The 17,840-nt window shown below is 46.4% G+C and overlaps 1 protein-coding gene across 2 annotated transcripts; it reads left to right on the top strand.

The window, feature by feature from the left end:
• Window positions 1–1,409: 1,409 nt before the first annotated feature.
• Window positions 1,410–16,723, top strand: akap1b (A kinase (PRKA) anchor protein 1b). 2 transcript variants are annotated; one of them, XM_076137643.1, is made up of 11 exons: window positions 1,410–1,534; window positions 6,104–7,743; window positions 9,410–9,534; window positions 10,113–10,239; window positions 10,596–10,723; window positions 11,538–11,715; window positions 11,857–12,007; window positions 12,180–12,247; window positions 12,338–12,411; window positions 12,492–12,557; window positions 12,905–16,723. In XM_076137643.1, the coding sequence occupies exons 2-11, from the start codon at window positions 6,129–6,131 to the stop codon at window positions 12,965–12,967; spliced, it is 2,595 nt and encodes an 864-aa protein (XP_075993758.1). In that variant the 5' UTR covers window positions 1,410–1,534; window positions 6,104–6,128; the 3' UTR covers window positions 12,968–16,723. The 2 variants fall into 2 exon arrangements, with proteins under 2 accessions (XP_075993758.1, XP_075993759.1); XM_076137644.1 differs by having other exon boundaries at window positions 1,410–1,538.
• Window positions 16,724–17,840: the final 1,117 nt, after the last annotated feature.

The raw sequence follows: 17,840 nt of genomic DNA, 5'->3' as shown, positions 1-17,840 counted from the left end.
CAGAGTCCATATGCTCCAACACGTCCATGAAGAAGAAGAGACCTCATCCAAGAGAAGAAGAAGAAGAATGAATGAGTCTTTATCATCAGACTCACAGTATGATCACATTCATCTTCATCACTTCTCTCCTCCTCTGACCTCATCGTCTCTGACTCCATATCAATCATTGATCCCTCCTCAGGTTCTTTATGTTTGGTGCAAGTCTTTGAATTTGGAGGCATTTTGAACACAATGTTGTGCTATTTCCGGGCCTCTTCAGAAGTCGCCACACTCCCTCCTCCTCCTCCTCCCTCCTCCTCCTCCTCTTCTTCTCCTTCGGTATCCGTTTCTTTGGAATCTTGACCTTTGACACTGTGCAACCGGACGCTGGTCAGATGGCACTGAAACAGTTAATTCTTTGTGGCTTTGTTTTTTTGTACACTTTTATGATTCTGTCTCCTTTTTACCAAAGCATCATTGGGGGAGAACATTGTACCTGTGTTTCCCTTCGTCATGGAGATGATGAGATCTCATTACTAATCCCAAAAAACATGTGGAAGATGTTCACACACACACACACACACACACACACACACACACACACATACACAAGTGGTAACACACACACACATCACTGCTCCATTCACAGGTCATAACACACTCTACTGTAATCGTTGTGTTTGTGTTGTGTTTTTGATAGACGCTACAACAATAATAACACATAAACTGTACATGTGTCTCAGAGCTCGTGGTTGATCTCTGATACAAAATAGTGAACTTTACTGCAGCTCAATGTGGACAAACTCATTCTAAAAGTTGAATGAAGTTTTTACTGAATTTGTTATTCCCAATTTATACAAATACTACTGATGTCTATCATTTAAATTCAAATGTAAATACATTTAAATGTGAGTTTGAAGAGGGAGTCCCTAGCAGCTGTTCAGGGTTAGATTTGACCGATCCAGTTAGTTCAGTCTGGTGTCTAGTTTAATGTAGCAGCACCACACAGTGTCCACATCTCTACACAGTATTAAGTCCTCATTAGTCTTTATTAATGTATATATTATGTTGTAACAAGCACATGGGCCTACCACTTTACCTTACTTACGGTACTTACCTTTACCTTACCTTACCCTTACCTTTAATTTACCTTGACCTCAACCTAAACCTTTACCTTACCCCTCTGACTCTATCAGAGTTCATACTTTGTAACAGAGTCTTTATTAGTGTTTTCATGTTTGTCTCTTATTTATCTGCTTCATATTTTTTCTATTTAGCTGCTCGCCCGCGTGCACTGACGCCGCGCGTGCGCCAATGTCACCGGTTGCTTTACTGCATCTTCACAATTCTCGCGTGACTTCACCGGGCTCGACTCACACCAACATCATTCTATCGCGAGGTTTGATCAGCTGTTTAGTCAATGTTTTTTTTAAGCCTGGTGTTCGTCGGTCAACACGTGGGGAGCGGACTGACTGAGCTCAGGACGCGTTAGAGACACGGACCCGCTGTATCAGAGTGACGATCACCGTGGCGGTGCCGAGGACCGAGAAATACTGTGAGTAAGTAACGGAGTAGCTGTGAGAATGTAGCGCTCTGCTCGGTAGAGGACGGGACTCCCGTGCTAGCATGGCAGCATGACTTAGTTCAAATCCACTCCGGGCTGCAGCAAACTCCCGACATATTAAAGTCATCAGTCTAACACCCCTAGCCGTGTGTGCGCCGACCACAGCTGCGGAGCCGACAGCTGAGCAGAGTGATCCGTGTCATTGAGACGCTACTCTGCACAGACACGAGCTACAGCGGAGCTACATCTGAGCTAGCTGCAGTCCCTGTTGTGTAACTTCAGTGCATCTAGTTCATTGTGTGTCTGTAGCGGCCTCTCCATGTCTCACAGTAGCGTTGTGGCTCTGTTTCTTAATTATTATAAACGCTACATTTAAAGTCACAAGCCGGGCGCAGGTGGCTTCCATTTTCTCCAGAGCGGCTAGCGAGCTAACACGCTGGTCCGCGGCCCTAATATGGGGCACAGTGACTGTGAGGCTCTAATGACCTTTAACCCTGCGGCTCTCAGCTCAGAGCTCCCAGTTGTGTTTGGGTCTGTGTTCAGGTGTGTGTGTCTGTGTGTAGAGCTGCTCGTTGCTGTGGCCTCATGCTGACTGACTGACTGTCACTCACAAGGGGAGATGAAGCTCCAAAGTGGCCCCCAGACAGGAGGCTTAGTGCGGCTCTGAGGGAGGACGGAGTGTGTGTAGGTGTCCTGAGTGTGTGTGAGTCTGTCTGGATGTGTGTGTATCCTGGGTGTGTGTGTGTACAGTAACTCTCTGGTTGTGAGGTGTGCATTGTGTGGATGCTACGTTAGCCTGTTAGCTCCCCTGAGTGCTCTGCGGCCTAGCAGCCTCCTGTAGGTCACTCAGCTACACTTAGCTTTGATATGAGCGCTACTCCTGACAGCTTCACTCCTGCTCTCACATCATTCACTCTCTCTCACTCCCAAACATCTGTGTGGTTTGACTCGACACTCTTCTTCCTCTCTGAACATTTAGACTTTATCTGTCACCTCAGCACGCAGACTGACACGAGTAGCGCTGAGCTCGGCGTGATAAGTTTCGCTTTCTGTAACGCCTCGTTACTCGCTACCGCTACCACGCTGTAACATGTGTAACTACAAACCGCGTTGTATAGTAACTGGGTTCATTTGATGTATGACGTTTCTGTTATTTTTATCAGTCTTTCGTTTTAAATCCATGTAGCGTTTAAGCACAGCTGCTCTAACTGCAGCTCTCGTGTTGTGGCGTAGCATGCTAACAGGCTAACTCTGCTGACTGTGATGATGTTGAATATAAGCCAATATTTATCAGCCAGGAAGCTTCAGACGACATAACAAAACGAAATGTGACGAGTTCAACTTAATCACTCTGCATGAAACACTAACATGAAGCTTTAAAACACAAACACGAAGCTTTAAAGCGCCGGTGGACGTTATATGATGGTGATAAGACAACTAATGAAGTCTGACCTAACTTCTATTATGTGGATCCATGTGACTTAATGGACGCCGCAGCCTGTTTCCCTGACCCGTGGGTCGAGCTCCACGTTGTGCCCTCACAGAGCTGCTTTGAGTGTGTGTGTGTGTGTAGCTTTAACTTCATCCAGTCCAGTAAAATACCTGGAGAAGGTGTTTACAGCAGCATTAGTAAAGGTTACATCAGATCGGCTACGATGGTTATTCCCTCAAACTTTGGTGAAGATATGAGATTGGAGTATGTGTTGTGCGTGTCAAACTGCATGTGGCTGTGATCTGTATCTGTGCTCTGCCCTCAGACATCAGATGTACTTTTGCAAGCATTGCAGTGTTAAATGGCCAGAACACATAGAACTCTACATAATAGAGACAGAAATCAATGGCAGCGGAGAGCAGGAGGACGCTGGTGTGTGTCTAATATGAAGGTTGCTCTGTGTCTAATGTGAAGGTTGCTGTGTGTCCAGTGAGTAATAAGCTGCTTAGGCTCCCTGTGCTCAGCTCCTTGTGTGGTTTGTCAACATGTAAATACAGCCTAAACCCTTCACCATCCAACCACACAAGGTCATAATCCTGCAATCTTGACTCTCACTTCTAGTGAAGCACAGATGAACTCAGGTCCGGTGTGTGAGGAGGCGGTGGCTTGCTTCCTTGTAGGCGACCAGTCAATATTAGTTGTAACCTTGTTCAAGGTGAATGTTGTTAACAGTGAGGCCTCCATTTCCTAATGTGTCCTGTGTTGACCTTAACGTTACAGCACTTGGATTTGGAGTTTCTCTTTCCCTCTTGGTATTTAGGTATATGTGTATAATGTTGACATCAGGATATGAGAGACATCCATGCTTGAGGATCCTTAATCAATCATGTGACGTCATGGATATCCACTATCTAATTCAGTCTTTGGACTGAGTGTGTTGTCGGTGGTTGAGTTCAAAAGATTGTGATCCTTGATGTTGTGCACACTATCAAGTTAAAAGCAAACTTTTTATGTGCAAAATTATGCAAAGTTTGACTGTGGTTTGATTTTCTTCTTCTTCCCCCTCCTCCTCATTCTTCCTCTCCCTCCTTCTCTCTCCTCTGCTGACCCATAAACCCATCAATTGTTGTCCTATGCAGAATGGAACTCACAGTAAATCATAATCTGCTACTACACTCATAGATATGCACCAGGATCAGATCATTAGCTGCATTATTTGAATGATGTATGATAATAAATATCATTAATGACATCTGTCATCACATGTTCATTTTAGTTTGTGTTTCCCTTTGAAGCTTTATCGTGTGCGTGTGCGTGTGTGTGTGCGCGTGTGTGTGCGCGTGTGTGTGGCTTGAGAGTCGACTGCTGAACAGCAAACATTTGCAATACAGCAATTCTCCTTCCTGAGCCAAAGCTTCATGCAGCCACTCAAAGCTTTAATAATGGACAGGAACTAGAGACTTTCTTGGTTATTTAAATGATCATGGACATTGATAATTGTAATTCCCCATATAGTGTTTAGTTGCTGTCATACAGTAAGTGTTCTGCTACATTATTGCAATTCCTTTTGAAAGTGTGCTGCTATTATTTTGACATAAACGGTTTATACAGTGTTGTATCTTTATCCACAGAAAGTGCATCTTGGAAATGCACTCTGTTAAATGAGTTTGTGTAAATGCATGTAAAGATATTGAGCTGACAGCAGAAACGCTCTCCCTCCAATAGTTCCTCTTAAGCAGCTGGAGTGAACACGGTGTCCTCCTGTCCCTGGAGCTGAGCCCGGTGTAGTCTTTCCCACTTCTTTGGGAGTCTGTCATTGTTGCATGCATATTTCAAGAGAGAGGCCACAGCCTTGGTGCATTCTGTCTGTGCCATCTAGTCTAAATATCCTCATTGGTGTCACTGGAGAGTTCCCACAAGTCCAGGGATTCCTGGAATACCACAGATGTTTAGCCAGATGTACTCCAGACCCCACCTGCATTTGAAATCAATCAATTTCTTAATGTAATTGTAGCAAAATGCATCTTCAGCACTAGTAACAGAGATCACATTAGACTGTAGATCTTGAGAGTCATGTCTCATAGAGGGGAAATATTAACAATCCTCAGAGAAAGACATTTGTAGGTCATGGACATTGTGTTCCAGAATGTCTTTAACAGTGGGAACTCCACCTGATCATGTTATGTGCACAGCTGTTAGGGAAAGAATCACTAAAAGCCTTTTATTCATTTTTCCTCCTTAATGTTGAGTGTATCCAGAATGCTGTTGCGTCGCTGCTCTTGATTATGCAGAGCAGGTGAGAGTGCCAGCAGCCGTAGAGGTCAAAAGTCCAGTCCAGCGAGTGTGCTTACACTCTGACACGCTCCATATATATGAACCTATGACCAGCTGCCAATGAGGGCTTTGACTGGCAGTATGGAGGGATGCGATTGAGTCACGTCCTCCCCATGTGACGCATTCCTTCCTTGTGGAGGCAGGGCCGGCCCGGTCTGTTAAGGAAAGGCATGTGTGGAGGGCCTTTTTTTAACAGGGAGGCAGTCCACACACACACACCAGGAGCTGAGCATGCTCAGTGTGCACGGCTGTGGAGCTGACACACATCTGACAGAGCTGATTCTTTAAATACAAGTGGATATGTAGTAAGAGCTGAAGGTCTGCATTTATTCTTTAATTCTAGTTCTTATTAAATGTTCTTGCTCTGTGACTGAGGCTGCTTGAAGGTTGCCAATTTACCTTGTGAATTTAATTATGTGATGCTTATTTCAGATTTCCCTGCTCTAGCCTCACTTGTTCAGGTGTGTTTATGCCAGTCTAGCTTTATGTCATGTGTGTCAGAGAGGCTGCATGTTGAGTCTGAGCAAATCTGTCTGACATAGAATTCACTGAATATCTCCTCTGATGTGTGTCGATCATTATCCTCAGCTGGTCATCTTGAGCTCAGTTGAACTGTAAACCTACAGCCTCTCGTCTCATATTTTCACACATGCTTCAGTTACACAGGTTGCATCATGTCACGGTGAAAGTCACGTGTACTAAAATTCAGCAAAGAAACATTTGAATGGAAATGCAGCCAATGGGAGTGTTGAGTGACCCTGAGCTCTACTAACGTCTGTGTTCTTAACTTGTAGGTGTAGCTGCTAGTGTCCTGGGGAAATGCCGCTAAGGTTCCGCTCTGTTGTGCCCTACACACTGCCTGGAGTCATTGCTCTGATTGGTTGGTGGTGGTACATCTCACGGAAAAAACAGCGTCTCACCAACCATGACAGCCCAGAGGGGTCTCCGCCCATTGTTGGCCTTCCGACCTCTCCAGCAGAGACGAGCAACGGTTTAGTAGAGAAAGGCACTGCATCCCCCACAACTGACACAAGAGTAAGCCCCACCAACACACCTCCACTGGTCATTGACCAGAGAACAGAACCACTAATTAACTCCCAGACTCACCTTGTGGACAATGAAGCATCATTCTTATTGGAGCAATGCTTAGAAGATGAAGAAGAAGGAGAGACCCCTCATCTTGGCAGGATGCGAACAGAGGAAGTCCATAAACTCTCAACCTTGACTGTAATGCCACCATGCATGGATGAAAGCTCTCAGGTGTCACTTAAAGACCACCAGGACCCAGACAAGAGCTTGGCTCCTGCACTGATAACGGCACCTGAGATAGAGACGGTTAAAGATGAACCCTCTGCTCCAGAACCCTCTGTAGAAACGCTCACGCTGCCCTGCCAGTCCGCCCTGTTTGCCGAAGTCACCAGCGCCTCCTGTGGAGCAGTAGACCTTTTCCATGCAGAGAGGCCGGAACCAGAGGGCGAAGTGGCAAAGCACCACATCACTACTGCTACAGAAGATGAGATGGTTGTTTGTGCAGTCACTCCAGCCAAATCCCAGAGAGCGATCACATCAGAAGTCGACTCTCTAGACACACCAGTGTTGGCGCAAGGTTTCCACCAACACACGTTCACCAGTACACCTAGTTCCCCGACCCCGATCCAAGGCTACACCGCCCCACCACTGGCCCAAGAGGACTCTCGGATAAACAGCACCAATGGTGAGGAACAGGAACTGGAGCTTCTGGCAGCCGTCCTGATAACAGAGGTCATCTCTGCAGCTACCCAGGAGGTGCTTGGTGTTACTAGCTGCCAGCTTATGGACAGTCAACCTAACTGCAGTAGCAGCATGCCACTGGCCAGCGGCAGGCCGTGCTACCAACAGGAGCCAATCACAGCAGCACAGCAACACCAAACCCTGCTGAGCATTCCCTCCCCAACAGGCTGTGGGTTCAGAGAGGTACAGTCGGCAGAGAAGGACGAGCAAAGGATGACCAACGGCTGCTCCTTGGCATGGGAGCCTGTGGAGGTCAGTCACAGGGTAAACACACAGAGGGACCGCTTGCCCGCACCATTGCACCAAGCATCACCAGGCGCTTCTCTGCTGAGCATGAAACTGACAGCCGACAAAGGCGGCACCCTGGCTGAGGACTCGGCCTGCAGCACCTGCCACTCGGAGGATGGCGTCAGCAGCGAGGACTACCAGAGCAGCCTGTTCGACAACAAAATGGATCTGCTACAGGTTACAGATATGTCGGAGACGTCGGCAAGAGACGTGACGGCGCCCGGGTCGCTGGCCGAGACGTCGGCCGAGGCGTCGGTTTTGGCTTTTGGTGAAGAAACCTCAGTAGATGCTGTGTGTCATATAAAAAGACTCAACGGGATTGGCCTGAGGAACGGCGCCCATGGGACAAGTGAGGTGGAGACGGACCAGTCTGGAGGTGAGACATCACTTTGTTCATTTGCTTTACATTTCACATTTTTTTAAAGGAAGTAGAGGATAATATTTTACAATCTCCACCCTCTTGAGTCTGTTCTGAGTAAGTTTGCATAAATTTGTGCCAATTCTTGTCGGTATAATCAAAAGGTTGAGGGCATTCAAACACACAGCCTGGCTCATTAGAGGCTGAACTCAAGCACAATAAGAAAATGGCCTCAGAGCTTCTGTCATTTTTGTCAACTCCAGGGTTTCTCTGAAGAGTTGGGTCACTCAAGGGGATATTTGTCCCGGGTTCCTGCTAAATGATGTTGGACGTACCTCAGAGTGGCCGTCATAAACAGCATAATGACGTCCAGCTTGACCTCACTAGTGCTCTTGGTTGTTGCTAATATAAAGTCCGATCTTGGACAAACCCTGTCTCTCCCTCTCAACTACGCAACTATCCTGTTTTGTTTTTCTGTTGGTTTTCCTCCACCTGAGATTTGACAACAAGCACCTGATTGGTCAATGACTCATGAAACTGAGACATGGTCCTTCTCTTGGTTTAGCGTGAACATGGTCAGTTCAGGTTCAGGCTTTATCCCTCTTCTTTACCCTGAAGCCCAGTTCACACATGGACCTTGGCCTAATGCTGGGTAACCTTTAGGCATCGCTGGGGATTTCCAGTATTCCCTCCTTGGCCTCTCTCGCTTTTGATCTCTTGCTTGACTTAGGTTTTTACATACTGCGCCCTACATTAGCTCTCCTACGCGTCGACTGCTTTTGCATGCTTCTGCATGTTCATTGTACTCTTGTGTAATCCCACTGGAAGTTCCTGCCGCACACTCGTCCATTCATGGAGGGAGAATCTCTCTGGGAGTTCCCTCTCCGGAGTTTTCTTCCGGTTTTTCCTGACATAAATATTTTTCCTGATCAAATTGAATGAGAATCATAGAATTAAAATGTTGTTGGATCAGGTATCCAACAGTACCTGGTCCTGTTCCAGACCGCTGGTGATCTCTGCTGTCCTCAGCTCCCTGATTCACACATCAGTCCAGTCTGCAGACATGCTTGATATACAAACCAACAACAACTCCACATTTTCTGCCAAAGCACTTCAGCACTTCTGATTGGTTTACACGTCTTTCATCCTGCCTATCGACTGTTCACCCATGCCGCTGTCCCAGAGTCACTGTGACTCTGGGACAGACTCTCCCAGCACATCAGCCATGCCCCCATTCAGACATGACCCCATGCTGGAACCATCCCAGCTTAATGCTGGCATGTACTGCATGTGTGAACGGGGCTTAAGACTGCATGAACATATTGAGTATTTGTTGTGAATCTCAGGTTGGGAAAAGCATCTTTGGTCTCACAGAGGAGGAGGAGGAGGAGGAGGATGAGGAGGCATGTGTGCATGTTGGAAGAGTTAAAAGCCAAAAGCTCTCTGCTGCGTCATTTGTCTTCCTCAGGCCAACACTTTCCTTGCAATTGTGACAGAGTGACACAAAATGCAAGAAGCTGTTGAGTCTGCTGGGCGTCTTGATCATGATCTGGTCTGGCTCAGTGATTCTCCTCATGTCTCTAAATAAAAGTCGAATCCAATCACACTCTGTCTAAGTGATCCACATCAGCACTGCTGTAGGTCTGGATGATGTTGGTGTGTCTGTGTGTGTGTGTGTGTGCAGGTTCTGATGTGAACAGCATGGACTCTGTGGACAGCGGCTGTACTATGGGAGCTGGGGACAGCCAGAGTAACCACGCCGCCCCCCTGGGCTCTGAGCTCGTCATCTGGGAGATCGAGGTGCCAAAGGTGAGTTCAGCCAACTGACACACATTAGAGCAGCCGGACACATGAGGCCAAGCAGGCACGCCACTTTAATGTGGCGAGGAACAGACACGCTCCAGGATGAGCCGTATCTCTTATTGACATGTCCTAATTTAGATCGCAGCACATTGTCTCTTCACTCAGGCCCTCCAGCTCCACGCTCTGATCCATAACCGTCTGAACAATGAAGTCTTCAGTTGAACCTGCAGTGTTTATTTCTCTGTGGTGACACTAGGGGCTGGTTATAACCAGGACTGGTTCTTCTGGTTGCCGTTCACCACATTGCTCTTTAGCCCGGCGCAGTAATGAGTTATTCATCATCTGCACAAACACAACCAGAGGTGTGGCACGCTCCCGACCTAAGTTGAGAATTGATGGTTTTGTACTTCCTGAACCTTTGAGACAGGAAATTAAGGACCAAGTCTCATATTTTGTGACTCATTTGTCTCAGTTGACTCTTTGCATCCACAGTTTTGTTCTCTAAAGTCAAGTGATGATGATGAACTACGAAGGTCTTGTCTCGGTAGTTAACATGATATTCTGTGTGTGTGTGTGTGTTGCAGCATCTGGTGGGCCGGTTAATCGGGAAGCAGGGGAGATACGTGAGCTTCCTGAAGCAGAACTCCGGTGCAAAGATCTACATTTCCACTTTGCCTTACACACAGGAGTTCCAGATCTGCCACATAGAGGGTGAGTCCTCCGCTCAGCACGCAGGGAGAGATGCATGCTGGGAAATACGTCACATTTCAACCCGTCACATGTGGAGATGTCTGTTAAACGTGTTCTGAACTTGTTTGTAGAAGGTGTGTGTGTGTGTGTGTGTGTGTGTGTGTGTGTGTGTGTGTGTGTGTGTGTGTGTGTGTGTGTGTGTGTGTGTGTGTGTGTGTGTGTGTGTGTGTGTGTGTGTGTGTGTGTGTGTGTGTGTGTGTGTGTGTGTGTGTGTGTAACAGATGCATGAACACTTCTCATGATGGATCAATATGTAACTCTTAAGAACACAAGCTGCTGTAGAGGCTCAGCTGTTCTCCTCCTCTTCTGTCCCTCAGGCACCCAGCAGCAGGTGGACAAAGCTCTGTCATTGATTGGGAAGAAGTTTAAAGACCTGGACCTGACCAACCTGTACGCCCCGCCCCCTCCCCCCCTCACGCTGCCTTCACTCCCCATGACGTCCTGGGTAAGAGAAGACTCCTCTGCTGCCCTGTGTGGTTAAATATTTACATGGTGGGATCTTATCATGCCTGCAGCCTGTTAATGCTGCCTCAACAGTTTTTCTGACGCGTTCCATCTCAACGACAATCAGGGAGATGTTTGTTCTCCTGGCCTGTGTAGCTTTATCATGGAGAAACCATAAATCCACCCCAGCTGATCTACAGAAGCCGCTTATTAAGCAGCTTCACCCTCAGTGCAACACAACAGCTGCTGAGTGACATCACAAGGCTCATTGGTGGAGTTATTAAGTGACTTTTTGCAGTATTGGGTAAAGAAAATGCTTTGTTTCATCACAAATATGTTCCCTGTGAAGGTTAAGTGATGTATTTGTTGTTGACAAGCACACTGTGATTACTGCAGCCTCATGTAACAAAGGAGTCATAGTCATAATGTGTGTGTATATATATATATATATATATATATATATATATATATATATATATATATATATATATATATATATATATATATATATATATATATATATATATATATATATATATATATATATATATATATACTGTATAAATAATCTGACCCACCACCTGCCTGTAGCCGTTGAGCCACACTGGGAGCGTTGTGTTGCACCAGCAGCACATTTAGAAACATGGCGTCTTCTTATAGAGCTGCAGGAACACAAATAACACAAATCTGCAGCCAGCGCAGGAAAATATGCAGCGTAGTTATAAGATCTGGAAGCTGCAGTTCGTTGGGACCGGAAACCCCAAGTACAGTATGAGCCATGGAGTAACCCGCCTGTCTGTCTGTCTCTCTTCCAGCTCCTCCTCCCCAGCGGTGTGACGGTTGAGGTGATCGTGGTGAACATCGTGTCGGCCGGTCACGTCTTCGTCCAGCAGCACACCCACCCCACCTACCACGCCCTGAGGAGCCTGGACCAGCAGATGTTCCTGTGTTACTCTCAGCCGGGGACGCCCGCACTGCCCTCACCCGCAGAAGGTCAGCACATAGAGGAGCACTGAGCCCTGACACTTCAGCTCTGTGTGTGTGTGTGTGATGTGTCTGTAGTGCTCACCCAGTGTGTGAGCCTCAGTGTGAATGTGTGGATCTCTAACTGCGTCTCCGCTCCTTCCTGCTCAGTGGGCGTGATCTGTGCGGCTCCAGCCGTGGACGGAGCCTGGTGGAGAGCTCAGGTCATCACCTTCTATAAGGAGACAAACGAGGTAGAGATCAGATACGTGGACTACGGCGGATACGACCGAATAAAGATCGACACGCTTCGACAAATAAGGTGAGCGTCACTCAATCTCCCCACAGCTGCAGCTCAGGGTCTGCTGCCCTCTAGTGGTGACCTGATAACACCGGGCTGAGAGGTGTCAAAGGTGTGAAAATCTGCTTGATGTGTCTGGCAAAGTAAACGTGTGTATCTTCTATATTTGATTCTCTTCTTCTTCTCTCTTCAGGTCAGATTTTGTGACCTTACCTTTCCAGGGTGCAGAGGTGCTGCTGGATAACATCGCTCCACTTCCAGGTACCTCAACGCTCCATTTCAGAGTGGGAACAATATCTGTGTGTGTGTCTCTTTCTTAAACACGCGTGTGCTGTTCTGTGTTTCCATCAGGAGAAGATCGTTTCTCAGCCGAGGCCACGTCAGCGCTGGAGGAGATGACCAGAGGAGTGGCGTTGCTGGCAGAGGTGAAGTCTCTTTGCTCTCAGATCTGTTTGTGTTTCCTGTAAAGCTCATCAGTGATTGACAGCTGTCTGTCTCCTTAAAGGTCACAAACTACGACAACAACACAGGACTCCCACTGGTGCAGCTATGGAACATGGTGGGGGAGGAGGTAATGCATCATACACACACACGCACACATACACACACACACATACATGCTCACACACACACACACACACACACACACACACACACACACACACAGGCGGCTAAATGCTGCATTTGAACCTGAATTATAGATCATGAAGTCATCCTCTTTACAATACACACACACACACACACACACCGTGTAATGTAAAGGAAGGAATGTCCGAGAGGAAAAAGAGAGATTCTGTCTCCATGAACATTCAGGGGGGAAATACCAGGATCTATCAGAAGATGAGAGGTATTGATCCTTTAACTTGCATCTTGATTCTCTCTCTCTCTCTCTCTCTCTCTCTCGCGTGTGTGTGTCAGGCCATTTCAGTGAACCGCTCGCTGGCAGAGAGGGGCCTGGGCGTCTGGGTGGATGGATTCTGAGCTCCAGCCGTCACTCTTCCTCCTGCCGGGGCAGTCTGGGGGGCGTGGCCTCAGCAGACGCCTTCACAGCTCCGCCCACTGGATCCGACCTGATTGTTTTTCTTTTCATTCTTTTTTTTTTCTTTGTCATTTTTTTTTCCCCCAAAAGAAATTAAAAGTTTGCAGGCATCATCTAAGAGAACAAAGCACTGCTTCAGAGTGAGACCCCCCTTCCTCCTCCTCCTCATCCTCCCATTCTAATGAAACTTGAAGAAGGTAGCGGTCCTTGTAAATCTAAAAAAAAAGTCTATATTGTAACTAAATAGAGGTGCAGCCAGCTGTTCCCCCCCCCCCCCTCACATCCCAGCCTGACTCACCCAGGCTCTGGCTGTGTGTGTGTGTGTGCGCATGTGCGTGTGTGTGTGTGTGTGTGGGGTTGAACACCTTCCTCAGACTTTGTAGGCACTTGTACGGAGCGTAGCGGCTCCTCGGCTGTTCTGCACTCAGCTGCACTCGCTGGGGTTTCATCCCCACACACATTCAGCCCCACCAGTGTCTGGATACATGGTGGTGTTGAGTTTCCCCACCCCCCCAGGACACACACACACACACACCTGCCCCGCGGCCTTAAGGAGACGTGGACGCTCTGCTCTGACTCCTCTGGTTGTTGACGGAGCTGCTGCTTGTTTCTCACGTTCACCTGCTGGACTGACCTTTCTCCTGGAGGTACACTGAAGATTTGACCGCACGACAACACGGCGACATCCTGCAGCATCGACCCAAACACACTAAGCTAAAGGACGGCGAAGGCTTTAAAGCGACTCTGGCCAAACTCCTCTGTGAATCATGCAGCCCCTTTAGTTCCCTCAGCCTGAGAGAACAGCAGAAATGTTCAGATCACTGCTTCTCCAAAATGGTTTATAAAGTTCCACATTGGAAAACAACAAAAGATCTTTACCACCAACCAATCACAAGAAACTCTAATGTGTGTTTAAATTATAAAGGACACTATCTCACAGCATCTGAGCCCAAAGAAGCAACGATCATAAACAATCAAACTCTTTCTCACTCAAACAAATCCTCCATTTCTTTCCTATTTGCTCATTAGATGAGTTTCCATAGATTTGAATAGTTTGCGTTGTGATATCGGGCATTTTGTATCACCGCCGTGCGACGCTCTGGAGTATCTCCAGTGGGACACACAGGTTGAGGACCCCTGAGCTCATTTGTTACTGCAGCAGAAGCTCAAAGTCTCTGTGTGGATGCTTGAAGGTGTTTGTCTGGAGAAGCTTTGGTCTCCACACTTCTGTGCCCTGACTTTGTAAATTCCATCCCATGTTTCCTGTGGAGCATAGAAACACTTGAAGCTGATCACTTTGTAACAGTACCTCTTCCATGATGACTGATCTTTATGTGGAGGATCTGACACACACACACACACACTCACAGCTCTTAGAACACTATGGTTACCTTTGGTTAGAGATGTGTGTGCTTTTTAACTCACTGACATCGTCCCATTGTTGTGAAGCTTGTGGTTATAAACCCCACCTGCATCAAACTCAACCTGTTCCATGATACACACACACACACACACACACACACACTAATGCACTGACACAAGAGTTTAGAAGATGTATCTTGACTGTATACTTGCAGAGCAGACCTGAATCTGTGGTGATCATGAGCTCTGTAATCTACAAAGGAAGTTAAAGTGTAATTAAAGTGAGCCTGGGTGTTTGGGGGGCGTCGGCCTAACGACAGGTCGGCTCTGCGTCGGGCAGTATTTTACTTTGATCTTGTAACTGTCGACTATACGACGAAGTCCAAAGAGTTCAGACACCTGTTGGCTCAGTAAGGATGAGGGGATGGTGTGTGTGTGTGTGTGCGTGCGTGTGTGTGTGCGCGCGCGTGTGTGTGTGACGCTCAGTGAGGGACACACTGGAGAGGCAGCAGCACTACATAGCTGCAGCTCTACTGAGTGCAGACGCTCCTTCCTGTGTTCACCTGGACTGTTAGAGCCTGTGGGGGTCCTGCAGCCCCCTCCTCATGTCACACACACACACACACACACACAGTATGAAGAGTGTGTCCATGTGCAGCACATGAGAACCACGGTCCTACAGCTTTTCAATGCATCATCTTTACTGTTGCTTTCTGCTTAAGTTCCCATTCTCATCTCGTCTGTAGATCTCTGGGTTTGATTCTCTGACTGAAGGGTTAATCACTAAAGCAAAGCTCCCCTTCCTCTGGGCTGTGATGTGCTGCTCAGCCTGGATCCTCTAAAAGGGCTCGAGTCCCACAACATGACCCACATTTTAAAGGACATTATTTTCTTATAATATATTTAATATTTTTATTAAATCTTTTAAAGGGGCGAACATCGTGAACTTGATCTCTCTGATGTTACTTGAGCAATAAGGCAGCTTTATTTTGAAAGTTGAAGGCTGGGATGAAGAACAGTGATCTCATGTTAAACAGAGTCTTTGTGTAACTGTTCACAACTAAACTGACAAAACAGGGAGCGTTAGGAAAAACTAAAGCGGTTGAATCCTCAATAATACACGACTTCAATAATCGATCTCAGGAACCCGTTGGTGAGGTGATTGATCTGTGGGTCGACCTGCCAGAGAGCAGCCGGAGGAGGAGAAGGGAATAAGATGATTCAGAAGATGATTTAAGGGTCTTTGGTTGACCGAACACCCACGCAGGTGTTTGACATTGATTGACAGGCCCCTGACTGTCCTGACAGGGACGAGGCCCCTCTGAGCCCCAGTGTACTTCAGCTGATGTAGAACATTGAGGGATGATTTGTGTTTTGTGTTTTGTCCAGTGTCTTTTGTGTGTCTGACCCTGCTTCCTGTTCTTAATTGGTCCAAATTACACCTGGTCTTGTTAAGCTCCGCCCGCTGGCTCCTCCCCCTGTGATGTTTGGTCCAGTTGTACTGAGGGGAGGAAGGTCAGGTGCACTAAAGACAGACAAGTCCTTCTCTCACGGTTTACATCTTTTGAAGTACACTGGAGCCTTTAGCGTTATTCTGGCTCCGCCCACCTGCAACAGTAGGAGAAGTCTAATCAGAATAAGCCGCCTGTGTGTGTGTGTGCGCTGGGCTTTTATAATGTGTCTGCTTGTAAACACTGATGTGTACTTGTATAGGAAACGCGGCTGAATTGCACTGAAGACGTATGAGTGCTTGGAAGAGAATGTGAATCTGTCGGTGCTGGAATCGGAGCAGTAGCCATATTGTCTGTTGTCGGCTTGTTTTCACTCAGTTTCAGCTCTTCAACTGAGGCGCTTGTGTCCTCCTGGGTTTTTTTTTTTTTTCTTTTGTGTTTTTAATCATTCATGCCATACATGCATTTTTCCTCCATCCCATAATAACTCCTTGAAGCCCTCTCTACGCCCCCAAAGTCAATTTAGTCAAAGTTGTCTGCATTTGTTCTTGTCTGTGTAAATAAGATATTTGACTGTACTTTTCTATAACACTGGACAAAGACAAAACTCAATTGAAAGGGAACGTTATATATTTTTGTTTGGTTTGTTTTGGTTCACCTTGCCTCCCTTTCAGTCACTCAACGTTCTCAAGCTGTGGGACTGATTTTTAAGTGTTTTCATAGCTAGACAAGTCATCAATTAATTATTTAAGTGCGTGTTAAGCTGTTGTGCCCAAAAGCATTTAACATGTACAGATCGGTTTTTGCTAGGCTCATCTTAAGTTTGATTCTCGGATGTACAGATCTATTAGAGACAAATAAAAGTTATTGAAAGTGTTTATTGTTCTACGTCTTCACAGTGTCTGGATTCTTGAAGTCTTTGTTTGATTGAAATGTTGACCACAAGTGTTATTGTGTTATAGATTGATAGATAGATGTCCAAAACAAAGCATAGAATAACTTAAAGGCCGCTCGTCATACCTCTGCCAAAGCTGATTAAACAGCTGTCAGATGGTCACACCTCCTCTACATAGTGACTAGAATGATAATCCGTACACTACTTTTTGCAAAGGTATTGGGTTCTGGATCACATTTTGCCTTTGGATACTCTCTCATTGTATCGTCTGTTCATGTAATTGAAATTTACAAAAAATAATATAAATATGCCCAACTCACTCCAGATCCAGTTTGGAACCACATGCTTAATGTTTAAGATGGTAGAAGCTGTTTCAGTGATTGTTTACTTACACTCATACTCTACACTTTGATGCCAAACACAATACTCTGTTTTGTCTTCATTTAATTGTAGGAAACTGTCTCATCCACTTGTTTATCTGTTCCAAACATTGACACAGTGAGTCTGTTGGGCTGGAGACGTCTGGTGAGAGAGTCAGATATAGATACTAGAATTTGGCCCAAAGCCAGCATGTAAAGATTAAATCAAAGCGGTCTGAGAAACGATCCCTGAGGGACTCCACATGTTCCACACTATTAGATTCATTCTTTTATGAAAGCTATTCCAGTCCTGTGGTGAGGTCAGGAGTCTGCCTGCCTCAATGACCACTACAGTTTATAAAACTGCTGAGTGGATAAAAACTTTGTCAATGATCTGAGCTATAAAGGACTTCAGAGGTCTACAGTTGTTTTACACATATTGTAGGTATAATTGACTCCTGAGCACACTAAGGCTCTCAAGTGGGAGAATTTCTGTGGAACACTGATGGACAGTCAGGTGTTTGAAGTCTGAGTTGGTAGACATGGTGTCCCTCTGGGTGAGAATCTACTGCTGAGACGACTCAGGATCAACGGAGCTGGAAAAACGCTGACCTGTGTGCGGCCCATAAGCCAGTGAAGTGCTCAATCAAGACACAGGATGTAATAGAAGCAGCACTTTACAGTTACATAGCCCATTTTAATTTTTCTCCATGGTATAATTACCAAGGTCCGGTCCATAGTGACCTTA

This window comes from Genypterus blacodes, unplaced genomic scaffold (assembly GCF_046128005.1).
Source record: "Genypterus blacodes isolate CSIRO-AG114 ecotype Tasmania unplaced genomic scaffold, CSIRO-AGI_Gbla_v1 ptg000330l_1, whole genome shotgun sequence".
Lineage (NCBI taxonomy): Eukaryota > Metazoa > Chordata > Actinopteri > Ophidiiformes > Ophidiidae > Genypterus > Genypterus blacodes.
Note: the sequence above shows the minus strand (reverse complement) of the source record. Positions and strands in the feature narration are given on the sequence as shown.